Source organism: Sebastes fasciatus, chromosome 12 (assembly GCF_043250625.1).
Source record: "Sebastes fasciatus isolate fSebFas1 chromosome 12, fSebFas1.pri, whole genome shotgun sequence".
Classification (NCBI taxonomy): Eukaryota; Metazoa; Chordata; class Actinopteri; order Perciformes; family Sebastidae; genus Sebastes; species Sebastes fasciatus.
Window position 1 is genome coordinate 14075844 of NC_133806.1, and position 27363 is coordinate 14103206.

The 27363-nt window shown below is 37.0% G+C and overlaps 2 protein-coding genes across 5 annotated transcripts; one reads left to right on the forward strand and one right to left on the reverse strand.

Annotated features, from left to right (window-relative positions):
• The first annotated feature begins 287 nt into the window (after positions 1-287).
• On the forward strand, positions 288-2552 carry LOC141778799 (hepatic lectin-like). The gene is made up of 6 exons (XM_074653260.1): positions 288-386; positions 713-815; positions 892-1071; positions 1208-1359; positions 1448-1569; positions 2287-2552. Exons 1-6 carry the CDS (start codon positions 303-305, stop codon positions 2441-2443), a joined length of 798 nt encoding a protein of 265 aa, XP_074509361.1. The 5' UTR covers positions 288-302; the 3' UTR covers positions 2444-2552.
• On the reverse strand, positions 2463-26725 carry LOC141778796 (uncharacterized). Of its 4 annotated transcripts, none has more exons than XR_012596141.1 (12): positions 26642-26725; positions 14231-14354; positions 9157-9227; positions 8907-9062; positions 8660-8800; positions 7283-7522; positions 6825-7193; positions 4299-4556; positions 4054-4154; positions 3900-3943; positions 3118-3715; positions 2463-2698 (listed from the first exon to the last, which is right to left on the reverse strand). XR_012596141.1 is itself a non-coding variant. In XM_074653256.1 (11 exons), exons 3-11 carry the CDS (start codon positions 9212-9214, stop codon positions 3685-3687), a joined length of 1398 nt encoding a protein of 465 aa, XP_074509357.1. In that variant the 5' UTR covers positions 9215-9227; positions 14231-14354; positions 26642-26725; the 3' UTR covers positions 2463-3684. The 4 variants fall into 4 exon arrangements, 2 of the variants coding, with proteins under 2 accessions (XP_074509357.1, XP_074509358.1); XR_012596140.1 differs by having other exon boundaries at positions 2463-2682; positions 3105-3715; XM_074653256.1 differs by having other exon boundaries at positions 2463-3715.
• Positions 26726-27363: the final 638 nt, after the last annotated feature.

Genomic DNA, 27363 nt, shown 5'->3' on the forward strand with positions numbered 1-27363 from the left:
TCTGACATTAATTAAAAAAACTAAAATTGGAACTGCGACAAGGTTGTGACGGGAAAGCAGCTGGGAGCTGTGCTGTGAAGAAAGAAAGGCCGAGCTCTGAATCAAGTACAAAGTACATGTACGAATTTGTGGTGGTGGTGCAACCACAAATTTTAGCTCGGTAGTCACTGAAACGGACACAGACATGAGCAATAAATAATCCTCCTCTGCTTTAATTAGTTTGGTTTGAATAACAAAACCTCATGAAGAAGACGAGCTGACAATGGCTGTGGGAATAAGGTGCCAAGAAAAAAAAATAACAAATGGGACACATACCAAAAAACAACAACGTTGACAGCCTGTTGGAGCAACTGAGTGGGCATCTGGTGTGTGTGTGTGGTGTAGAGGTGATATTGTTGCAGCTGCTCTACTAACGAAGAGAATACAAATAACTCTCAACAACACTGTGGTGATTAATGCTGACTTGTACTTTTTAGACCTCCATCTTTGCCAATTTTAAAAAAGTAGGAGACATTACTCATGTAACGGTAAATAACGCCCACGCCAGAGCTCCATCATGACATGTTTGTTTATCTGATCCAATATGGCAGGTCATCAATGGTTTGGTTACAAGATATTGCACCATCTGAGTTTACATGCTTTGATAATCAGGAACACTCCGACCTGTCTGCTAGATTTGTTCACTCTGTACTTTCCGTCCCCTGCTCTTTAGCACACCGACTGCTCTATAAAACACCCAGAGAGTGGAGAGAGGAAGCCAAAGTTTGTGATATTCTACGAGCTGACAGACATCATGAGTCTCATCAAAACGGAAGGTAAGTTCACCCTTGTACTACTGTACACAAGTGTATGTTGATCTGCATGTACCTTAATGTTGTAATGTCTCCTCAGGCAGCCTCAGAGGGCTCACCATCCTCTGTGTTCTCATCGGCTTGTTGGCCTCCTCTCAGGCTGCAGACTGTCCAAAGGGAGAGGCGTCCTCTCTGAAGCTGCAACTAAACTTGCTGAGGAATCGCTTCAGACACCTGTGTAACCAATACTCCAACCTGGCAACCAACTGCTCAGCTCCAGGTACTGTACTTTCCTCTTTCAGGCTCCAGCAGATGGACGGAAATTCATCATGTTTATATTCTACTACAATCCCACGCATTTTTCTGTTAAAAAGTTTTCCTTGTTAACCAGGATTTGTTTATGCACTCTCCCACAGTGATCCCCTGCTCCCAGTGTCCTGAAGGGTGGCTTGTCGTTGGGGACCAATGCTTCCTCCTCACCACTGACAGGGACGACTATTCTAATAGTACAAATAAGTGTGCAGAGATAGGAGCCCATCTGGCCATCTTGACCACCAAAGAACAGCATGTAAGTGTTCTTTTTTTTTCTATGTATTTGAATATATTTGTTAATTCACAAAAAATTCCCAGTAAATTCTGATGCCATACATTTTTAGGATGCCGTGGAAAAAGAAGGCAAAAACATTGGAGGGATATACACGTACTACTGGATCGGACTGACTGACATTGAGACTGAAGGAGACTGGATATGGGTGGACAACTCAAAACTTCGAACCCCGTATGTATAAAACGACTAAAATCAAAACAGTCTTCTCATAATAAGATACTCTGAGCACTATAAATACTGCCTTTAAACAAATAAAAATATAAAAATTCAATCCTCGCCTCAGGTTGAAGGATTCATTTATAATGAATACAATGGTGTTGAAGACATGTTTTACCGTTGTAATGTCTTTTATTTAGGTCTCACATACTGTTAAGTATTAAATACAGCTGAGGCTGATGGGAATGTCATTAGATTAGAGCAAGTGTTCTCATTTTACAGCTAAACAGTACACTACAAGATGTTTCTGAAAACATTTGAGGCAAGAAATAGGCATTACAGTAACAGAATATTGATTCATATTTGATCAGCGCTGCCTAGTTTGACCTTTTGATCGGAGTTTGCGAGTGATTGACAGCTGCCTCCGTTGAACGAACAGCCAATAGGAACCCTCTCTCTCTGAAAATGACCTATGATTGGCCAAAGTCTCCCATCACAAGCTATTTTAAAGCCTGAAAACAGAGCCATGAGGAGGTGCAGAAGTCGAGTTCTCCCTCAGAACACTTCAATTACAATATGCTGAAAGGTTATTATGGGATTTTTCTCCCAATGATGCCAAAAACATTCTGCCTACTGCAGCTTTAAGTATTAAAATAGTTTACATTACATACGTAATATTACAATATTATATTATATTATATATCTGACTTCACATTTTCTGTCTCTGTGTAGATTTTGGGAGTCGCCTGAGCCAAACAACCACCTGTCCGGTGGGCCGGAGGGAGAGGACTGTGCGGTGGTGTACAGCTACACTCAGTTGTGGTACGATGTTCCCTGTTCCTTCACGTACCCACGAATCTGTCAGATGGACGCCATCCTGCCCCAGTGAGCCCCGACACACCACTCAATTAGGAAAGATATTGATACTTTATTGAAAAACATCCCATTACTCTTCTCATTACAATTTGATCTGAAATAAAGAAAATCTCTGACAAAAAGGTCCTGTTTTGATTTCACATGGTAACACTTTATAATAACCATCATTAATAAATGGTAAATTGGTTAATTAAATGTAAGTTATTAGTATTGTTACTGTTAACAAAAAACTAAATTATTATATAATGTTTACTAATTATTAGTAATGCTATAATTTGTTATTTGAACAGTTCATTGTTGCACACATTATAACATAGCATCGGTTCTAACTTTTCATTAACTATCCAGATAATGTTTATAGATGCTTTGCAAAGTATTTATTAACCATTTAACAAGGTATTATAATCATCAATTGCAACTTTATAATAGCCATCCAAATAATGTTTATAGACTTAATATAAATACTTAATATAGTATATAAAATGTTACACTGTGTTCAACAATAAACTGTTAATAAATAGTTTAGTATAGTAATCAATAGTTATCAGAATGTAATTGTTATTGTCTCTTATCAGCTATGATGCAACATATAATTATATAAACTAATTATTTCATATTACACAACCTAATAATAAAATAACATTAAATTATAGCATTACTAATAATTAGTAAACATGATCAATTAGCATTTCATTGTTTGTTAACGGTAAAATAACTATTAACTAAAGTTTAATTAACTATCAACTTACCATTCATTAATGATGGTTATTATAAAGTGTTACCTAAAGGGTCCTCATTTGTGTACCTGGTATCAACATATGCTGGTTTAAAATATATATATATATTTGTAAATATTTTTAAAAGCAGGTAACAAGCGTATCAGTGCAGTGTTATAGAGCATTGTAAAAATATACATTACATATCAAGACGAATTAAGAAACAATGTGGATGAAAGAGAGTAAAACATGAACAATTATAAACAGAAATGGTCGCAAAAAATAATGTTAAAATGATAATTAAATGGAACAATACAGTGAAAAAGTCCTTATGATTACATATTACATTACAAATATAAAAACAATACTAAATGGCTGATATGTACAACTGTAAAAAATACATTGTTGTGATAAGACTGAACTTTGTTTTCAGACAGTTTCACAGTTTAGTAGATGTGACAGAAAAGAAAATCCATCTTATCTGGACAGAAATCCAATTGGTTGCGATGTCTTCTTGAAAATGTCTTTGTGGGAGATATTATGTTCTGTAGAAGCCTTTGGGCTTGGGGCTGAAACATAAAAAGTCACAGGTTTCTTTTTGAGTCATGGAAAAAGCTACAAAAAGCTAAGTGCAGATGTTTATTTTATTGTTTGTATCTTCATAAAACACCTTATGGCTAAACGTTTCAGTGCTGATGAGTGTGAATGCGTGCTTGGAGTAATTTCACGAGTCAGGAAATGGTTGTTACGTACGTTTTGCATTGGCAGAGTTGACGCCTTGGGTGTCTCGTCTTCCGCTAATGTCAGCCACAAAGAGAGAGAGACATAGAGAGAGAGGTAACTCTTAACGCCACACTAATAATCCAGTGTGATTGAACAGATAGGAGTAGGAATTGTTTAACTGTACTTGTCTGCGTCGGCAGATGATGAAAACGAGGATGAGGAGGAGGATCACGATGGATGTGACGCTGCATATGACCACCAGCATCCACACACTCAGTTTGGGTTCTGTGCACAGCAGAAAGAGACAGGCTTCAAACAGGATACAGTACACATTATGTAAAACCAAGTTACTGTCGTAAAAGAGAGATTGTGGCCACAAGGTCATGCCTATGTCATATTTCCTGCTCTCCTCTCACTTCCTGCGCTCACCGATTTTCAGCGTTATGTCAGCCGACGTCAGCCGTGTGCTGTTCCGCCACAGCTCACACCTCCACTTTCCGCTACCTCCTGTCCCCACTTCCGGGATGATGAGATGGGCGGGGTGACGGTCAGATGTCAGAGACGACAGGGGCAATTGTTCAGGATGGAACCATTTCACTTCCAGGTCAGAGGGCAGTGGATGGCCGATGCTGCAGGTCAGGTTGAGCTGCTGGCCAGAGATTAACTCTGTTCCTGGGGAGGAGATGACTGCAGAGAGAGCGAGAGAGAGAGAGAGAGAGAGAGAGAGAGAGAGAGAGAGAGAGAGAGAGAGAGAGAGAATGGAAGAAGTGCAGAAAGAAAAAAATATTTATCACAATTTGCATGAAAAAATTTGACAAGCTTGGAAAAATCTTGTGCTCTCCCTTCCTCTATCTGAATGTGACTGAGCTTCTGTTGCTGCAGTGTGCCAGCTAAACTTGCCAAATTTAGAAGGAAAAATATTTGTTTTGAAATAAGACAGAAACAGAAACATAGCAACACATAACAGCATCTATATCGAAACCGCACTGCACATAGCATTAACAACCAATTTAAATTTAAAAAAAAGAAGAAAAAAATCAGCATTAGTTAGTTATGATGATGTGCATCTTCCTAAAGACAATTAGAGCTGAAACAGTCAGTCAACCAGTCGATGGAGAGAAAACCAATTTGCAGCTATTTTGATTAATTCATTTAAAAAACACAAAATTGTTAAACTTTCTCTGGCTTCAACACATCAAATGTGAATACCTGCTGGTCTCTTCAGACTTATATTATAATAAATTTAATATTGTATTGTGTATATATTTGGACTTCTGGTTGGGTCTCCGGGAAACTACAACGGGCATTTCTCACTATCTTCCAACATCTTATGGACTATTTATCGATCAATCGAGACTCGCAGATGAATCGATAATGAAAACAATCATAAGCTGCAGCCCTAAAGAAAGTTATACAGGCACAATCCAGATTTCATTACATTTTATTTGATTTAGTTTTGTGATGAGTGGTCAACTCTGGTTGTCAGGTATCATAAAACAAATTAAATAAATTCAATTTTAAAAGCAAAGATTTTTGTACAACCTCAGTCCCTGACACCTTCAGGGCCTGCGACTAGACGTGTCGTGGGATCCTTTGCATTTTTTTTTTTTATTTGTTACCTTATATCTTTATCTAACTATCAGTAACTTATAAGCAAGTCTAAAACATAAAAGGCAATGGTTCTAAGTAGAGCTGCAACAATTAATCAATGAAACGATTAGTTGTCAACTATTGAATTAATCGCCAACTATTTTGATTAATCGATTAATCGGTTTGAGTAATTTTTTAAGAAAACATAACATGTCGTATATGGATCCAAAATGTAATGCCTTTATTTTCTGCGCCTAAGACTCTCAATACAATTTATAATTTGAATATAAAGTAAATTCATTTAAACAGCATCACATGTTTCTTGGTGCATCTGCAGCCACAACTACATATAAGAATGGAAACTGACAACTAGAGCTGCAACAATTAATCAATTAGTTGTCAACTATTATATTAATCAGCAACTATTTTGATTAATTGATTAATTGGTTAGAGTCATTTTTTAAGAAAAAAAAGTCACAATTCTCTGATTGCAGCTTCTTAAATGTGAATATTTTCTGGTTTCTTTACTCCTCTATGACAGTAAACTGAATATCTTTGAGTTGTGGACAAAACAAGACATTTGAGGACGTCATCTTTGGAAACACTGATCGACATTTTGCACCATTCTTTGACATCTTATAGATCAAACAACTAATCGATTAATCGAGAAAATAATCAACAGATTAATTGACAATGAAAATAATGGTTAGTTACAGCCCTAGTTCTTGGTTTTAATTTGTTAATTTCATCTTCCTGGCTTGAACACCATTAAACCTTGAGTCACTATGAGCAAACACAAGTTGGAGAGGACCACAAACATTGCAGCAGGACTCCAGTGGGATTTAGTAAAACTTGGAGGTTCAAGAGCAAATCCGGGGACCCGTATTTCCAAGATACCTTGAATTAATCCATAAAATTGGTGGACTTCTTTCAATATTCCTGGTTAAATAATAGCTCAGATAAAAATTAAAAATCTTAGTTTTACACCATAAATCCTCCAAGTCCAATTAAAATTCATTGTGTTATCACACTCTTATGGTGGAGGGAAAGCTTGTTATACTCTATTAAAACAAGTGGAGCTAGACAAGCGTATTAGCCACTGAATTAGACACATGCCACACCAGGGACACTTCCAAATAAACTCTGCAGCGGAGAGATGAAAACACTTGCACGGTACAACAGAGCAAAGGCAAAGAAACCCCTGTCTCCAAGTTGTTATAAATGAGAATTAGCCGGACATCTAGAAGATAAATGAGGACCCTGCGATAACAAAAAAGAACAAGCTAAAAAGAAATGTCATAAAGTATGACAGATGTGAGTGCAATACAGAGCTGGGCTTGTACAAAGCTGTTTGTGTGGACTTACTTTGCAGCACCTCTACGTGCACAGTCCTCTTCAGAGTCACACCATTTTTAAATTTCAGGGCGCACTCATAATCTCCACTGTCTTCTTCTCTCCCTCGATTTCTGGTTAAAGACAGATCTCCTTTCTGAGGGTCTGATACAGGGCGCAGTCCTCTGTTTTGGTCTGGCTTCCAGGTCAGTGGATTCTCCAGAGAGAGGTTGAAGAGCCTCTGTGGGCTCGAGCCTGATCTAGGGACGAAGTCCCAGAGAACTTCCTGGATGTCCTTAGCTTTGATTTGTTGCCAGGAGATGTGAGCAAGAAAGGAACAGGGGACCTTGAGAGGCCAGGATTTAGACGTATACAGAGGATGTAAACGAGCTGGAGAGAGGTCTAAATAGGAAGGAAAGAGAAATAACGGTAAAGTTATTTTCAGGATGAGGGGAAAATGAATGCATATGTGCACGTACACTGTAACTCACCCACAACCGTGACAAAAACTGTGGCCTTTTTCTCTTTTTTATCATGTGTCACAACACAGGTCCACTGGCCAGTGTCTTGGCTTGTTACGGTGAATGTTCTTTGGTTATTCGCCACATTCACTTGCTGAGGATTCAGCCAGTGTATCACTGGTGTCTTGTGACCCTGAACAGTCTCTGCATTGCAGGACAGAGACAGTTTGTCCCCAGGCAGCAACAGAGGAGACGGTGGGTCCACAGTCACTAAGACAAAGAATGGAAATTATGAAAATTATTGTTATTATTATTATTATTAAGCTTTGACTTTTTCTTAATGTTGTAGATAATTCAGTATTTTGACTTCTATTTAGCTGTACATTTCCATCAAGTTAACATAATTAAACAAATAGAAATACAGCAGCAGTTAGGTATAAACTAGGGCTGTCAATCGATTAAAATATTTAATCGTGATTAATCACAAATAAATCACACATTTTTTATCTGTTCAAAATGTACCTTAAAGGGAGATTTGTCAAGTATCTAATTCTCTTATCAACATTGGAGTGGGCAAATATAATTGCTTTATGCAAATGTATGTATATATTTATTATTGGAAATTAATTATCAACACAAAACAATGACAAATATTGTCCAGAAACCCTCACAGGTACTGCATTTAGCATAAAAAATATGCTCAAATCCTAACATGGCAAACTGCAGCCCAACAGGCAACAACAGCTGTCAGTGTGTCAGTGTGCTGACTTGACTATGACTTGCCCCAAACTGCATGTGATTATCATAAAGTGGGCATGTCTGTAAAGGGGAGACTCGTGGGTACCCATAGAACCCATTTTCATTCACATATCTTGAGGTCAGAGGTCAAGGAACCCCTTTGAAAATGGCCATGACAGTTTTTGGAGCATTATTTAGCCTCCTTCCTACAAGCTAGTATGACATGTTGGTTGGTACCAATCGATTCCTTAGATTTTCTAGTTTCATGTGATACCAGTATCTTCACTCTAGCTTTAAAACTGAGCCCGCTGCAACCTAAAAATAGCAACTTGCATTAATGCGTTAAAGAAATTAGTGGTGTTAAAATGAATTTTCGTTAACGCGTTATTATCACGTTAAGTTGGACAGCCCTAGTATAAACCTCCCCAAATGTTCTGAAGTAAGAAAACAACACGCTGTTGTTTAGCTTGACTAACATGAGTTTTTCCAACCCACAGCCCTCAATGTTAAAACATGAAATTTACAGTTTTCTAAAAGCATACACTAGATTTTACCAAAATACATCTGCCCCTACATTATGTTGACAATTACAGAAAGTATTTTGTAAGATTCCTTTTAAATGAAAATGTATCAGGATGACTGAACTGATCACCTTATTCTTACTCTTACCAGTGAGTTTGAGTAGTTTATATTCAATGATAGTAGCTGGTTGTAACTGTTTAAAGAAAAAAGTCCCAAAGTTTTGTTGTTGGATGTTTTTGATGATCAGTGAGTTGCCAGACCAGGATAACCTGTCTTTCCAGAGTGGATCTGCAAAGCAAGAATTACACGGTTGTCAAAAATATCCTAATTTGTTTCATCTGTTGATGGTAAAAACATGTTATTATATCTGCGAACAGCTCAATGCTCAGTTCACCTTCAGAGGTCCCCTTTCCGCCAAGGTTATTGGACCAGGCAAGTTGAAGGCCATCCACTCTACCAAAGAACCAGTACGAATATGTATTTAAATTATTCCCCACTGGCCAAAGGGAAACCGTCTCGTTCACCCGAGCATATATCACCTCTGCTGCCCCTAAAAGAGTGAGAAAGATGTTATATGTTTGTGCACAACACCAAACTGTCCTCAAGTCAAAATAAAAGAACCATCTGCAATCAGTGCGTCTTACCTGTTGTTGACATGAGCACAGGGATGAGAAGGAGGACGGACTGAATTGAGTTCTTCATCTCAGACACACGTCTGAAAAACAGTTAATGCAGACTAATTACTGATAACATATTTATATATACTTTGCATGATAATAAACTTTTTTGTATAGGAACTTTCATACATACAATGCAGCTCAAAGTGCTTTACATGAAAACGACACTAATAAAACTAGTGATAAATGTACAAATTGATTCTAAATGAAACAGGGAGCTGGTGCTAAAACGGGTGTGATCTGCGCTCTTTTGCTTGTTTTGGTTAAGACTCTGGCAGCTACATTTTATCAGAAGTCTATTCACTGATTTCTTGATTTCTAGTCCAGTTAAAAGAGCACGGCAATAGTCTAGACCAGAGAAGACCAAAGCATGAATCAATTTCTTTCTTCAACTAAACATTCATTTTGGACCGGTCTACATTTTTAAATAATTGACCCAGAATCATAATTTTTTAAGGAGAAGCCATACTTTTATTTGGCACCTTTCTAAAAGCTCTGTGGACGTACCTTTTTTTTTTTTTTTTTAAATGTTCGTCTACATAAACATTTCATCATTATAATAATTAATTAAAAATTAATATTTAAGTTTAATTATGATCTACACCGACATCCAAGCTTTTTCCCTGTCATTAAACCTGTTTTACTGGAGTTTTTTTTAAAGCCACTTAAAATTATGTCTTTTTTTGATTGAGCCCCAAAAACTGTAATTTCTGTTTTTGTCTCATTTAATATATAAATAAAAACAGTCATCTAAGGTGCAATACTCTTTAAGCAGTCCAATGTTTAATACTTTAGACTGTTCGGGTTGTCAGACACTGAGATAAAAATACAACTGTGTGTCGTCGACATAGCTATGAAATTTCACACCATGTTGTAGTATAATTTGGTTGGGTAGGAGCACGTACTCTGGGAAACGAAGAGGACCAAGTACGGAGCCCTGTGGAGCGCCATCGGCACTTTTTCTAAGCAATTTAAGATTTTTTTCTGAGGTAGCTTCTGTGCCATGACTATGACCTATTTGTCTAGGAAGCTATTTAACTGTTTATATACTGTACTATACTTTGCCAGTTTAACCCTGCAAATCTACCTTTATGACGCTTAATGTTTGGTTTTTGATGAATAGTGTTGATTCAACTCTATATTTTTAAAACTACTTCTTTTTGGATTTATTTGAGAGCCTGTTCAGTGGTTATATTTTACTAGACTGCATTATGTTATATTGTTCCTTATATTTTGTCCACCCTCTCGACAAACAGAGACAGAATATTACTCGCCACTTGTCTATATACAATAATATAATACAGTACTAACACTGACTACAGCGTCAAGAATCGCTGTAACAGAGTTGAACCAACCCCTCGCTGACAACTGAACTTTTATGTTTATAAAGAAATAACTTTGCAAGGTTTAATTAATGGACAGAAAAAGTCAAATTAACCATCAGAGCATTCAGTTCGACAGATTTGAAATTAAATATTTGAAAAGTAAATTAATGTCGTAGAGACGTCCTTACTTTTGTATGTATATCAACTTTTGCTGCAAAGAGAAATTATTCAGCAGGAAGCAGAGAGGGGTTTGTGGTGGTCTCAGATTTGGAAAGATTTGAGAAGATAAAAGACAAAGAGTTGAGAGAGTTGAGAGTAGGCGGCCTGTGGTGGGTTTTTGGATGAGAAGAAACAGACAAATGTCGGAGGGAAGAGACACAGAGCGTACGCTGGGTTGTGGTGGGACTTGATTTAGTTAAGGTGCAGATTCTTATCCCAATCCTCCCCCTCTGCCTCTCACACCCCCTCTCTTCCTCCGCTGTTCCACGAAAGACGGATCTCTCCACGCTTAAAGAGAGAAGAGAGACCACAGCCCCAGCAGCACACCTAGACTGTGGTTTAAAGGTAGATGTTTCTCTCTTTTCACTCCCTTATCTCTCTCTCTTTGTGTTTTTTATTTTATCTCTTTAGTGTGTACAGTATGTGATTGTGCACAAAAACATCTTTTCAAAGACGTTCATTGTTGCTTTTATATTGACTTGACCCTTTAAAATAATATACATAGGTTATGTATTGGATCTATTTTTTTAATTAAAATCAAAATCAATCCAAAAAAATAAATAAATAGATAAATAATTTGATTAAAGGACTGTGAGTGTCACACAGGCCTGACAATTTCCCATGATGAAGATTAAGCTGTTCTTAACTTTGAGTCGCACTTAAGGCCAAAAGCGAGCGCAAGAGACAAAGATCGGAGATTTATTTGTCATGATTTTATTTGACTTTGAGAGCAAATAAAATCAAGAACATTAAAATCAATCCAGATCACTGCTTATTAGTTTATTAGGTGTTTTGCCTCAAAATTAAATAAATTAAACTTTATAAATATCTGAGTAAACATGATGAGCATTGGCTTCTGATTTATACTTGCCTAAAATTATAAAAACTAAATATATATATATATATATATATATATATATATATACAGTATATATATATATATATATATATATATATATATTAAGAATAAGAAAATGATAGGCCTGACTCCGACATGAGTTGTTTGTTATGTTTTTAGATAATTTGTTGTGCTAATTAACTTCCTTTGGTGTATTTTTCCATTTTAACCTATTACAATGACACTTTGCAACAATGCGTATACTTAAAGGCTTGTACTAGGTTTTGACTAGGACTGTCAAAGTCAACGCGAGAATGCAATAAATTTTTTCGGAGGTTGTAGCGGGCTCAGTTTTAAAGCTAGAGTGAAGATACTGGTATCATATGAAACTAAAAATCCATTGGTACCAACCATGTCATAGTAGCTTGTCGCAAAGGAGGCTAAATAATGCTCCAAACTTACGCTACATTTTGGCGAGGAAAAATTGTCATGGCCATTTTCAAAGGGGTCCCTTGACCTCTGACCTCAAGATGTGTGAATGAAAATGGGTTCTATGGGTACCCACTAGTCTCCCCTTCACAGACATGCCCACTTTATGATAATCACATGCAGTTTGGGGCAAGTCATAGTCAAGTCAGCACACTGACACCCTGACAGCTGTTGTTGCCTGTTGCGCTGCAGTTTGCCATGTTATGATGGAGCATATTATTATGCTAAATGCAGTACCTGTGAGGGTTTCTGGACAATATTTGTCATTGTTTGTGTTGTTAATTGATTTCCAATAATAAATATATAAATACATTTGCATAAAGCAAGAATATTTGTCCACTCCCATGTTGATAGTAAAGTACTAAATACTATTAAAGTTATTATTAAAGTATTAAATACTTGACAAATCTCCCTTTAAGGTATATCTTGAACAGATAAAAAATGTGTGATTACTTTGCGATTAATCACGATTTACTATGAACAATCATGCGATTAATCATGATTAACTATTTTGATTGACAGCCCTACTTTTGACAAATATCTTTGAGGTATAAAAATATTAAAGTTTGAGCACACTGGTGGTTTAGGGGTTAAGGCACCAGCCATGAACGCAATGTCCCCGGCTTGCGTCCGGCCTGAGACCTTTGTCATTCCTCATCTTGCTCTCCTTGTCTCCTGTCATCTCTCTACTGTCAGCTGCCCCATAAATGCATAAAATGTCCAAAAATCTCTCTAAAAATCTCTTTGTCTCACCATTAGAGGCTCACAAAGATCCGCAATGTCCTGTGAAATTGAGTTAAAGCCCTCTCCATAAAAGTATCAGGATGAATATTTCAAATTTATTAAGGTCACAAAGTCCTTTTTATTGTACTTATACCAACACTAATCCCAACACATTGATAAAATTCAGCTTATGGCTTTAAAATGTTACGATCACCCGTCTGGGGCCTCGCACTTAAAATGGCAGTCAGTCAGTTACCCCAAGAAAAGCAGCATTAAACATTAAAATGCGAGGTGATGTGTGTCAAGGAGAAACGTCTCAAAGCAAATGGTTTATGTATGTTTCCGATGTATCTATAAAAGATCAAGGACTGTCAACATGTGGAGAGAGAGATGTGTGTGAGATTTGATAGAAAATAAATAATGTTGCATTATTTATTATAACTGAGATCAGGGTTTGTAGGAAAGTAAGTGAAAGGGGGAGACCGAAGACAGAAGAGCGAAATTGATGATAAACAGACGTTGAAAGTCACAGCAGCACCTGTGGAGCTGCAACCCAGAAACCGAGACGATCGTATCTGTAGTCAGGATGGAGCGTCAACAACAAGCAGAGATGGAGGGGGAGGGGAGGGGAGGGTCAAACACTGAGGGGAGGTGAAGGGGGGACGGGAGCGAGCAGAAAAATGAAAAGGAAAAGGACAGGCAGGGTTACAGTATAATTTATTGATTGAGGTGTGTCCGGTTTTCACTATTTAGATTATTATTTTGGGCCGTACCTGAACTGAATTCAACATCTATTAAAAAACGTTCTCCTTAATGAATTACACACAGATATAGTTAACGCAGATTAAGCAGGAAACAAAACTGCTGGACTTAAAAATCAGCGTAACACGAATTAACATTAATGGTATCTCAATATATTTTGCTCAGATTGTATTTAATGTCCGTGTAAAATAAATGCAGAAACAATAAAAGAAGAATAAATTAATTTGTTCTTTATAATCTGTAAATTGTGTGTGTAGCCGTAGTCCATTTTGTGCTGCCCAGTGCTTCACTACTTTTTCAAGAAAGCATTAAGCAAGAAAGAATAAATACAACAAACACAAATAAAACTTAAAAATTGTGCAATTTACAATTTTATAAAAATCTATTTCTATTGTTGTTAATGATTTTCATATTTAATATTCAAATTTTTCTTTCAGTTTTACTTAAAGGATCCGTATTTGCATTTGATTAATACATCTTGTCTTTGTAGCTGTAATTAGATAAATATATAAAACTCAGTATGACCTTTCGGCCCTGCTGACGTCTCACAGGTTAAAAATTAGTATCAGATAAGATTTTAAAAAATTGCGCTGTTATTTGGGTATACAGCAGTATATGTTTTTATATTTTAGCGTAAATGCATATTTAGCTAAACATATATTTTTTTAAATGACAGTATACTCACATCTGTTGCTGAGTGCTGAGTGTCCCTCTGTGTTCAGTGATCCGGAGTCGGGTGGAAATGGTGAATATTTATCAAACAAACTCTCTTTTTAAGTGCCGTTGCACCTCCCTCGTCACTGATTGGTCTGGAAACAAAGCACATAGTCGTCGATCAAACCCAAAATCAGAATAATGACCTTTGATTGGTTGTTACAGAGGAAGAGAGCAAGATCTCAACCCTATGTTTCTTTTTTACGAACCTAAAAGTGTTTGAACTAATCGTCTAATGTGTTCAACTTTTTTCATTTTAAGCCAAAAAATCATGTTTCTTTCACTAAACATAACCAAATAGTTTTATCGCCTAAATCTAACTAAGTATTTTTGTAGCAATTTTGTTTGATTTTGTTTTAGTGTCGTAATCATTTTAAGCCAAACCATGATGTATTTTTACCAAACTTAAGCAAGTTGTTAAACCTAACTAAGTAGTGGTTTTGCGTTATTTTGTTTTGTTTTGTTCCAATTGACAACGTTAATCACGTGTTTAAAACTGAGACCGTAATCTCGGAAAAAAATACATTTCCCTCGAAACGTAATTGAGAAAGCATTTTAGTTGTACAGGAACGTAATTTTGTAGTTTTGTAAAACTGTATGCGCTGTATTATAACATTAGATTAAAACTAAATCTTTAGGGCAGTGTAATGGTGCTATATTTTAATCAGTAAATTCTAATAAAGTCATGATTTAATTTTTTCCTTTTTACTTTTTTTATCCGTCCGACAAGTAAACAAACAACTAATCATAATTGGCTAAAATTGCTATTTGAGTTGCTGCCTGATAACGGTCTCCACAGACTCATTATCTATCTTTAGCATGTTCTAAATAGCACACGGGCTGCTTACGGCCTAATTTATTATAATTGCTCAGTTGATTTTCCCCTGGTCATATAATTTTACTGATTTAGATACATAATTAGTTTAGCAGAATTCAAACCATGGACTGCTGAACCAATCTTCACAAAAGCAGCTGATAAATGCAAATTAGAAATGAAACAGTTCATAAAAAGAAAGACTCAGACAAAGTGCTGTGAGGGAAAAATAAATAGTTTTTGGGAAATTGTCTCGCTGGGACGGCTGTTCAGAGAAATGTGAGTTTAGTATACATATGGTGAAATAAATATCATCATAAAAAGACATCCGTCAGCGCATTTCATCTCCAGATCAACTTGTTACAACTCCAGCACCTGGTCCCTGTGTCCTTGCGATCATTTTTACTGACTTACTATTACTCTAGACCACTAGTTGGGTCACCAAAGCTTCACGAGGGGTCACGAGGCTTTCTTGATTTTAAGGGGTGTAAGACAACTTTTTTTTTTTTCTTTTTTTTTTTTTTAATATATGCAGTTGGCCTTTATCTCAGCATTTCATTTATTTCTGTAAAGAAAGCTAAATGAAGATTTTATTTTTAAAGTTTGGATCATTATTTAAGATATAAACAGAATAAGGGCACGGTGAAGACCTGAACACAAGTTATATTCACAGAGCCTTCCCTCTCCGCTAAACAGCCTCGTCCTGCATCAGAAAAGCACGCAGTTAAAACAACCAAAGAGCTGATAGAACAATAGCCAATTATCAGAGAGAAGAAAATATACATATAGACAGATAATTATATTAAAAGTTCCTCAAAATAACGTAAAAACTCATCTCTGCTGCAATATTCACAGAAAATAATCTGCTCCAAATTCATCCAAATCGCTCGGTTTACACAAACGTCCTGCAGTTATTGTACAGTTTATCAGTTGTTCTGTACTGTTATTGTTACGCATTGAATATGATATGAAATATCCTTAAAATATGTCACTTAGTCAAAGGTCAGCAGTTTACTGAATGATAGAAAAGGGGTCCCTTAAAGAAAAAGGTTGGGAACCACTGTTCTATACTTAATCACTTTAACAACGATAAAGCCTTTAGATATCTTCTAAGAAGCGAGCAAAAGCTGTTGTGTGAACACTGGGAGCTACTCACATCAGCGTGCTTTGTAGTCTTAAAGTTCACATCAAGATAAATGGATGTAAAAGCTGTATGAAGTCTGTAGGGTCTGACAAACTCAAACACTTTGTTGGCCATTAACATGATGTTTCTTGTCAAAATAGTCTAACTGCTCTTGTATATGTAAAAATACAGAATATCTACCAAAGAAACATACATACTATTTATTTCTTAAATTCCTCCTTGAGTAACTTTAAAGTTACATAATTCATGTTTCCATCGCTGTTTGATAACTTGACACATATAATCTGTATCTGCTTGTTACGGCGCTCCATTGCTGATATGTCATACGTCAAGCGTTCAAATCCAAGACACTGTTTTTTGGCAGCTACAAACTTTATGTACATCATTTTAGATACATTTCCTCGTGGTCCAGCGTGCCACGTTTGAATGTTTGGTGGTAAAAAATAATTTTACTGGAATTTAAATAAAGGTTTGAAGAAATCCTCGTCTGCACGAGTTTGAACACGATCCCCCCAAACGGTCCGTGTGGCTGGAGGAGATTAAGAGTTTCTACTAAATGTTTTCATGTAATCTAATTCTAGTTTTCTGTTCTGATGAATTAGTATTCAATGATAATATACAAGCTGATCAGAATTAACAAAATCAAAAGAGAGCAGGGATTTAACAAACAAACCTGTAAATGGAAAGTGCAGGTTTCATCGCAGTGATAACCAACATTTGTCCCTAAATAACTAAATCCACTCATTTGCCTCATGTGGTGCTGCTTTTGGACCCATTGAAGAATGATTATTTCTTCCTTTATATGTTTTTGTAACAGATATTACACAGTTCATTTTAAAGTTTTCCGTTTGTAATGCTTTCTATGCAGTTTATCTCACTTATATACGTTTTTGTGTGTTTTACTAATGTTGCTCATTGCTGTTTTTATTATAGGTACAGCCCTTTGAAGCATGTTTTGTGATATTGAGCTATAATAAACTTTGACTTGACTTGACTGAAGCAGACCGGCCTACGCTCTTGTTCAAATTCAGTGTTTCATCCACATTTCATTGCGTATTTTAGTGATGTGAAGAAACTCAATTGGCAGTCATCCAGTGTAAAATTCAGATCACACTCTGCATGACAAGTAGTTCTCGTAATACTTTCTGGGTAAATGTACACCTGTGCGAGAGCCAAACATCTGTTAGTGCTTATCTGCGCTCCTAACCTGCTGTAGAGTCTCGTCTGCACTCAATACGGCAGTAATACAACATCTGTGGCTCTCTGTTTGTTGTCTGAGTTTGTCTCTAACAGCTTATTGTGGTCCTTACTGAAGTAACACACACAACTGCAAAGATTGTTACTGTTACAATATCGCTTTACAACTGCGCTGATGTGGTGTTATTACAGGAGTTGAAAATCCTCTCATAAACATTTCAAACCAATCGCAAGATTTCTGAAAAGGTAAAGGAATGTAAATGACTAGGCCGTCACAGTCGGCATTGTTTTTGTTTGTTTCTTTTCAGCGAAACTTGAAAGATATGTTCATTAATACCTAAAACCGTAAAAGAAGGTTTGCAAGATGAGGCACTCTTGTTGAATTTCAGGCTTCTGCGTCAGAAGTAAGAGAACGATACAGATAGCTTGTGAAGGTTTAAGATTCATTTGAGTAAATCATTTTGTTGTACCACAATGAAACATTAGATTTTAAGCATCCAAACAAAACAGAAATTCATCCTCATGCAATAATGAGGCGATCAGTCTGAGGCTCAGCTAACTAATGACAGCTACTGGGATCATTAAGGGACTAGAGCTGCAGAAACACACTGCCGAGGTGGTTTAGAAACATAAACCACAACAAGGACAAAACAAACATCTCGCTCACGTCTCATGTGTCTCTCTGAGGTTTGTCTGCCTGCCTCTGTACTGCGTTCATGAAGGGCTCACACCTGCTTCTGTTCCCTCTGAGCTCAAAATGAAACAAGCCTTTTGTTTGCTCTTTAGAAAGAAACCCTTCAAGTTATGGCCGCCATACAGAAACATTTAGGGCCTAGCGTAAATGAGTATCCTCTCACAGAACCTCTGGATATAAACGTGTCGGAAAGAAAAGGCCCAAATGTGACTCTTTCTCGGTGGATACCCGTCTGTTTTTGAGCTGTGATTTTGATGGAAAACACCTGAAAGTGAGGACTCCCTCATTAGTCACACACTTAACGAGGGCGTTTCGATCCCATCGTTTCATTACCGAAAGAGAAGAAGACTAAAAGTGTGGGCCACAAGCAAGACTCAAGGGTGATTCACTTTTTTCATATACTGTAGATCTCACTGTTTCCTCATCCTCCATTCACTCCTACAGAGGATTTCCCTCGACATGCGATCTCTACCTTCGGTCTCTGACTTGTTTTTGTGTGTTTTATAATCATTTTGAGTTAGACGAATGGTGTGTGATTTAAGCCAAAACACTGCAGGATGTCTGAGGCCCTGCCTAGACGGGAAGGTACCGAGTTTGTGTGTCTGTTCTGATGTTTCATAAATACACAAAATGTCAGTGGAAAAGAGGTTGAGAATCAGAAACGAGTGACATTCTGCTCAATGACTGAAAAATGTTTGTTTCACCATGAGGGGAACTTCATTCAAACTTCTTTGAAACGTCAGAGTTGTGAAACAATAGACGTCTCCCACTCACCACTTCACCTCAATCGTTCATACACACCAATGCCTATTTTTGTGTGTTACTGTATTGTTTGTAGGCTGCTACAAATCATTTCATCAGAATGGAAAAATCTGTCAGTTTAGATTCAAACACAAGTAGGACTGTTTTTGTATTGTCAAGTCATGTTTGCGTAACATTTCTAAGAAATTCAAACTAAGCAGAATTATTTTTGCCATCGGAAAAAAATGCATCATGGTTTGCAAAAGACGTATACGGTTCATGTTAAAGCATACTGTTATCGTAAAGTTGTCATTAACATAATGCTGATTTGCTGAAGTTTAATGATGACGTTGGTTATACCATGGAAAAACTGCTGTACGCTCCCACAGCGCCTACATACATGCAGACAGCAATAACTGTTTCTGTAGTGGAAGTGACTACATTCCTGTAAATAATCAATTTGACCATATTATTCATCTACATTACTCTGAGAATTAGACCTCTCTACTAAGGGATGAACTGTGCATGGAAGTAGGGCTGTGTATTGGTAAGAATCTGGCAATACGTATCATGATACAGGGATTACGATTCAATATATTGCAATATATTGCAATACTGTAAGCAAGGAGATTTATTAGAATTTATTATTATTAAATATAATTTTAGGAAAACTGTCATAGTATAAAGAACACACCACTATATGCATACAATCAGAGTAAAAAAAGGTTTACCTTTTTATGCAATCAGAACAGTGGGATCTGCATTTGCATTTATCACAGTACCATCGTAGCACTACTGTGAGAGGCAGGGTCTGAAATTAACTATTTTCACTGCCCGCCACTCTGGCAGGCAAGTATTTATTGTTGTCTGCCACTCAGAAAGTTTATCTGCCACTTTTGAAATCTCTGCGCTAAATGAAGGAATAACATTTTAAATCAGTTGTCATTCAATGTTCGATATATTTTACATAAACAACATGATATACATGGTAAACTACAGTATTCTAATTACACTGTGGCTCCCGGGAGAGCCCTATTTTTCGGGGTTGTCATGGTACAGTACAGTATGATTATTACAGTACAGTATGATTATTTAAATATTTGCTTTGATTAAAAGCAAGCTGCTTAGAGCTCGTGTTAGGAAGTTAAACAGGTCATAATTCTCTCTCTAATATCTATTTTATATTGCTGTGAAAACATCTCCTTCAAACAACTGATTTATTCAAGTTTCTTGCCAAAAACTTAATTTTACGAGATTACATTGGAACACATGATGATAACGTTGTAATTTAGCTTCACCTTTGAACGCCTCATATTAATAACTCAATGGCACCTCCGTTAACGTTCGTATCGCCGTTATTTATCCAAGCAGTACTGTGCTGCCCACCGTCTCCTAACAGTTAACGTTACTAGCTCTCCTCCTGCTCAGTTCGACACAGATTTGTTGTTCTCAGTGTAGCTTTATCAGGGAAAAAATAACGTGCGTCCCTCAGGTTTAGTAGAAGTACATGATAGAGCTTGCATATGCATAATTGTGCATGTGTAAGCATCAATAAGAGGAATCGATAGTCACAGACGCATGAAATTTCAAGGAATTTCAAGGAATTAGAGAAGTAGGAATTCGTTCTTAACGGGAAACGATTCTCTTTGTGTGTCATGCAGTGTGGCTTGACTCTGTCTCACCCGGCTTTGGTCTTGACGTGGTCTGAACTCCTCAATGTCTTGGTCTTGTCTCGGTCTCGATACATTCTGGTCTTGGTCTTGACTCAGTTTAGGTGGCCTTGACTACAACACTGGTTGACGGTGTAGAGATGGACAGAAAATGTGTCACATGTAACTAATGTCCCTGAACATTGGTAGAATATAACTAAGTACATTTACTCAATACTTAAGTACAATTATGAGGCACTTGTATTTTACTTGAGTATTTACACTGTAACGTTACTTTATACTTTTACTCCACTATATTTTGAAAGCAAATATTGTACTTTTTACTCCACTACATTTTTTAGACAGCTTTAGTTACTAGTTACTTTGCATATTCAGCTATTCATATAAAATCAAAAACATATATCACAAATCCATTATGATGTCTTATCACAGGTTAAAGCTGAAGTAGGCGAGAGTGGAGCAAATATTATAAATAAAAAGTTATTTTTATAAAACGGTCGCTATATCGTGACGGTAGTACATGATACAGGTAACCTGAAAAAAATCATGTCTCCTCCGGTGATCGTAACGGCATCTGCAAGATTTCACATACCGGAGGAAAACAAGCAGTCAGAGCTGATCCATCTGCTGTGACCGGAGCACAGCCAATAGGTCTCTCTCTGAAATGACCTGTGATTGGCCAAAGTCTCCCGTCACGGGCTAGATTGTTTAAAGCCTGAAAACAGAGCCATGAGGAGGTGTAGAAGTCTGGTTATCTCTCAGAACACTTGAATTACAATATGCTGAAAGGTTATTATGTAACTTTTTGTCCAATGATGCCAAAAATATTCTGCCTACTGCAGCTTTAAGTTACCCAGCGGTATATAAAGTACTTAAAATTAGCTCCACCTTTACCAGCTGCAGCATTTAAGTGATGAACACATTAATTCATCAATAATTATAATTCAATAATATAATATATGTTACGCCAAAATGGGCCATTCTGCATAATGAGTACTTTTAATTTTGATACTTTAAGTATATTTTGATGCTAATACTTTTGCAATTTTACTTAAGGGAGACTTTGAATGCAGGACTTTTAACAGAGTACTTTTACACTCTAGTATTGCTACTTTTACTTAAGTAAAAGGTCTTGTACTTCTTCCACCACTGTCCCCGACTTGAATTAAACTGACGACGGGGTGCTTATGTGATGCGCCTTAACCGTTTATCTATTGCAGCGCCAGAGCAAATGCATTAGTCAAAGTGCAAAGTCACCTGGGCTCCAACTGCAGGTGCAAACTGCACAAAACAATCCACAATCCTTCAATTTAAAATGATCACCTGAGAGATTACGATGTGAACATGCAAACCATATATAGGCCCTCCTCAAGTTGATCTGTAAGATCCAGATTCCCATAAAAACACCCACAGAAAACAAATAAAGATTCATCTTCATTCACCTCAAATCAGACAAAGCACAGGCAATTTAGTGATATCCCCACAGTTGTGGTCTTGACCGGTCTTGTGATAAAATCCCAAGTCCTCTTTGTCTGAGACTGAAACAAGACTGAGTAAAAATACAGACGATTCCGAGACGAGACTAAGACCTTCAAAAAGCAGTCTTGAGACCGATCTAGAATACAACGACACTGCTGTCAACAATCAAATAAAGGAAAAACTACCTCCCAAAGTAAAAGAGTAGAACATGTTATATACAGAGGTAGACGACGAAATAAACGACTGCTCTCCTGTTTGATACACACAAAGGTACGCCGTGTCTCAGCAGCTTATTAGTTTGTTTGCAAATGTACCAAATTCCACAACTGCTGCATAAAAACTGCTGCCCTGCATCAATCCAGTATCTTCAACATAGATTATGAATTAGATTATTTATTGTCAGAAATGTGTCCTACATTAAGCACAGTCCACGGCACATAAACAGGACGAACACACATTATTATTCACAAAAACACAGCAACAATGTCATCCGCTAAACGCTCAGTGTCCGACATACACAGGTGCACACATCTACCCAACAGCTTCAGAACAGTTTAACCATTATGTTTCATTTCCTGGTTCGATGCACTTTACGCTCGGCCTACTGGGAACCATCGTCTTGTTTATCGGTTTGACATTAAAGCTTACACACATTAGCAACACTGAAGGAGAATCACTCAACCGCCATCTTGTTACAAATTAAACGCCAAACTAGAAAATGCATGTTCAATGTGAGACTGATCAGTGATCGATAACAATGTACCAGTTATTTAACTTATCAGAATCTGCACTGACAACTGAAACTTGCAGGAACTAAAGTGAAACACGAGGGGATTTTACACAGCTGGAAATAATCTCTCAGGTGATCATTCTTAATTAAAGTATTGTGGATTGTTTTGTGCAGTTTGCACCTGCAGTTGGAGCCCAGGTGACTTTTTGTTAGCCGTCTCCTGGCGCTCTGAAAACTCACAAATCAACTGTTGCAGCTCTTTTGCGGCGAACAAATGCTGCTGATTGGCATCCAACATAATATGACACAAACTTGTACTAAAGGTGTTTACATGGTTTTGATTAACTTAATGTTAGTGTCCACAATAAGCAGACTTTATATAATGAATATCATGATTTTCTCAGGTACTGAGATGCTGAGTTGCTCCAAATGGAAATACAAGAAGGAGGGACACACACTAGTTCAGAAATTTCAGTTTCACTTTGAATGATTGTGTGCGTGTGTGTGTGTGTGTGTGTGTGTGTGTGTGTGTGTGTGTGTACTGTATGATCATTTGTGTAACACAGACAATGAGAAAGAGAACTGAGTAATAGTCATGAAAAGGGAACCCTGTTGTCTCGTATGAAAACACCCCCAGGGCAACATAGACGTTATATTTTCATAACAGAGTAAGGGAAACGCAGCTTAGTAATCGCCTACAGAAGAGACGAAAAATACACATTGAGCCACTAAATATGAATGTTGACATGCTCCTCGCCACTCTGAGAGGGGGAAAGGAACACCTTTTCTCTTACTACTGTATATATGATGTAGTCCATTATTTCAGCTCTGTAATCTAGCACACTGGGTTTGAAATAACGCAATGCAATTAAAGAGGTGACTTCAAGCCTCATTGGTGTTTGAAGATGTTATTGGGCGACCTGCATTTGTGCGTTTGTTGTACATAGTCCCCTGAATTTTAGGACAATGCTGCAAAACAGTCGTCTTTAACAAATTGTGGCTTTTTTCTAATTCTATGGCCAAACATGGTAATGGTTATTGACTGGCCAAGTTAGTCACCTGGAGTCAACACAGTCGCGTATCTGTTTGCAGAAGACCAAGCTGATGGTAAAAGCCCCCAATACAAGCACGGCATGAAGATCGTTAAGTTTAGGGTTAAATGATGATCAACAATGTTTTGAATGATGGTTTTATAGTTATCAAAATGCAGTAATTGCTTTTAGTCCCTTCTGTGACACTCCAAAATATACTGAAGCATTTTGATGACTATAAAACCTTTTATCATCGTTTAAAACACTGTTGATCATCCTTTAACCCGAACCCCTAACCCGAACCCCTAACCTGAACCCGCCTGCGGGCAGGTGGGTTTTAAAGGGTTAAACTTTAATTAACACATAAATACATTTTGGGTTAACTAAAAACTGTGGGATCATGTGTTAGAGATATTACTTTTCCACATACAGTTGATGTGAACACTCCCAGATTAAAGCAGAGCGTCAACTTTTGAATGTCATTGTTTAAATTCAAATCAAATGTGCAGAAACAACGAGCCAACACAACAAAAATATAACTCTGTGCTTCTCCTCGGACTACACCGTCGATTCACAAGAAACCTTCAACAAGCTGGCACAAATTTAAATGTGCACACAAAACAAAATAGTCCCAAACACGATGTCGTCCGTACTGACAGCACATTAGTACATAATGTAGGCCTTCTTAGGTGACTTCTTCTAAACTGATGGGTGTTTAGATTGTAGTAGTAGTGAATACAGCATGGACTGACATAGAAGAGTTTAGCTGATCTCTCTTGTGGTAACGCGTATTTGCTTTAACTATATTCAGTTCAATTCAAAATACTTCATTCGTCCCTCAAAGGGCAATTCGGGGCAAGCGGGTTTACAAACACAAAAACTCACAAGCACTTCATTCACACACGTTAAAACAAATCAAAATATGTCAATGTAAAGAAAAAAGTTGAAATACACAGAGCATTTACCATGTCCAACACCACAAAGGAACGTAACGTCAAATTGTGCATTTATCAATCTATACACCAGGTAAACTGACCGGCTCTTGTACCGCGCCTGTTCACAAGTCTTATGGCTCTTCTGGCAACACAGGCAGCAGGGTTATCCCCGTGTCAACGTATACAGAAGAAGCATAATATGTTAGATCAGCCATTTTTTTATGTCATGTATAATGTTTAAGTTGATATTAAATATAACGTTTCCTGTAATACCACATTTTTAGGCTTTTCGGGTAAATAAATAAACAAAATACCTTTGGGACTGTATCTGTTATCAGTGTGGAAAGCTGTTTTTAAAATACATTTCATAATGCATAATCATTAATTAGTTTTGTATCAGATTACTTGACAAACTAGACATGACAGAATTTGGCAACATGTTACGTTAAGCGTCAACCAAACATGGACTCTAAATATGTGTTAAAGTTTTAGTTTTTCTTCAGTGTTTGATTGGATAAAAGCAGAACTTGTATTAATGAAAACACCTGCATTAAGCTCCCACTGTTTACGGTTTGATTCTCGTGCGTCCTGTTGAATTCTTGAGTACATTACGTTTATATACGCTGTATGCCACATTAAGCATGTGGACTGCAGCGACAAGCACAACGTTTATACGTTACAGTACAGTATACTATACTGCTGATATACTTATAATGAACAATACAATGAACCTGTAAAGGGTCAGTTGTGGCATATCTCATTCATTTGACCCATAGAAATATTTTACAGACTAAATTAGTCCAAAATACATAAATATAACAAGTTATCATGATTGTTTCTCTTTAAGGATGTTTCAAGTTAGAAACAAACAGCCATTATGTGAAAGATTTTAAAATGACGATTACGCTGTGCTCATCAGAAGAATACGTTATTTGCAACAAATAACTTACGACAAAAATACAGTGTAATTCTTCCCAATAGAAAGACTTTTTGTGTCAGTAACATCTTCCGAAAAACAGTGAATTATTTTAAATATATATTTTTTTGAATGATTGTTGTTTAAAAGCTGCAACAATCCTGTTTCATGTTGACCAGTTTGCAGGCCGCAAAGTTGCATCCCTTAGCAGCAGCTGACCCCAACAGTTAACAGGAACAAGATATAGATTAAACATTCATTTATTTAATACTTTTTATATTTCCAGAGATTTCTTTCCTAAGACTTAGATTGTGCACCACTTGCGTGTAGCACCCCTCGATTGCAAAATCAACGAAATGTTGTTGCCGTTATTTCACAAGTTTTGGCCTTTATACTTCAAGAAAGCGAGCAAAAGATAATTCTATTTTAGGCATTTCTCATTTGAGATTTTGAAATCCTTCTCAGTGTTATCATCAGGAAAAATCTCCCATAGAGCATGAAATCCATACATCGAGGCTGATACACTTAAACAGCTATTTAAGGCTAGTGATAAAACGAGCAAATCATTCAGCACTGTTTTACTAGATCCAACTCATCTGTGTCCCTATCAGCTAAATATCACGAGGCATTCAGCCAGAACATTGGAGATATTCTGGCTCATCGTTTTCTTTTAATTATTTGAGATCATTTGTGTCAGCTTGAGGCAAATTACGAACAAGACAGACAAAACCAAACCAAGGGCAAGGCAAAACAATCAGTATGTGGAACGAGAGAAAATGAGTTCTAAAAATGTGGCCTGGGACGAGGCTAGGTTTTAGTGATACAGCTTTGCCCCTCAGTGCCCCTTTGCTTCTGTCTACGAGAGAGCATCTCAGGCAACATTTATCAGTATTTCTAGAAACTATTTGTGCCCTCGTAGACAGACATGTTGCTGTCCTGACATGTGCATCTTCCCTCTGTAAGAATATCCCTTAAATCTGCTTTTAAAACAAGTAGAATACTGAGTACACAGTATGTTTAGAAGTACTCACATGTGATGTTCTCAGTGCAGCGATGAGTTCAGCTCTGACATTTGGTAGACTGTACGCTGTGCAGGTGGCTCTTTCACTCACACACTCTCTCTCTCTCTCACAAACACACACAGGAAGTCAGACACCATTATGATCCCATCCTATCTGTTCTGTATTAAATGGATTACAAAGATGAGGATTGCATAGTCACACACTCACACACAATGTAGAAGTTTTGTAAAGTGGGTTTGTTACAAAATACGTATACCATATAACACATGACATATGTTTTCACTCTTAAATGCATACCAATATGAATGTATACTATATATATATATATATATATATATTCATATTGGTATGCATTTAAGAGTGAAAACATGTATTTTGTAACATAAACCTACTTTACAAAACTTCTAGATTGTGTGTGTGAGTGTGTGACTATGCAATCCTCATCTTTGTAATCCATTTAATACAGAACAGATAGGATGGGATCATAATGGTGTCTGATATACAGTATATGACATACATACATACATATATACATAATGTATGTATGTGTGTCGTTGGTGGTCGTTGTGTTACTGTGTGAAACAGGTGTTTACTGTGTGTTTCATTACATGCAGCACTGCACTGGTGTCAACACCTGCATTGTACTGCACCAGTTGTGGGGAATTCAGAGCTTCTGTACCAATGCAGGCACAGTTTAAAGCATATTAATGAGCATAAAAGAGTAAAGAAAA

Bases quoted from the DNA above. Each gene is read 5' to 3' on its own strand.
- LOC141778799 (XM_074653260.1), top strand. From the start codon at position 303: ATGGGACACATACCAAAAAACAACAACGTTGACAGCCTGTTGGAGCAA. The intron at 387-712 runs GTGATATTGTTG...CCTGCTCTTTAG, and splicing joins TGTGTGTGTGTGGTGTAGAG to CACACCGACTGCTCTATAAA. The intron at 1,072-1,207 runs GTACTGTACTTT...ACTCTCCCACAG, and splicing joins AACCAACTGCTCAGCTCCAG to TGATCCCCTGCTCCCAGTGT.
- LOC141778796 (XM_074653256.1), bottom strand. From the start codon at position 9,214: ATGAAGAACTCAATTCAGTCCGTCCTCCTTCTCATCCCTGTGCTCATG. The intron at 7,194-7,282 runs GTGAGTTACAGT...CTTCCTATTTAG, and splicing joins AGTTTTTGTCACGGTTGTGG to ACCTCTCTCCAGCTCGTTTA. The intron at 4,155-4,298 runs GTGAGCGCAGGA...TGCTGTGCACAG, and splicing joins TGACATAACGCTGAAAATCG to AACCCAAACTGAGTGTGTGG.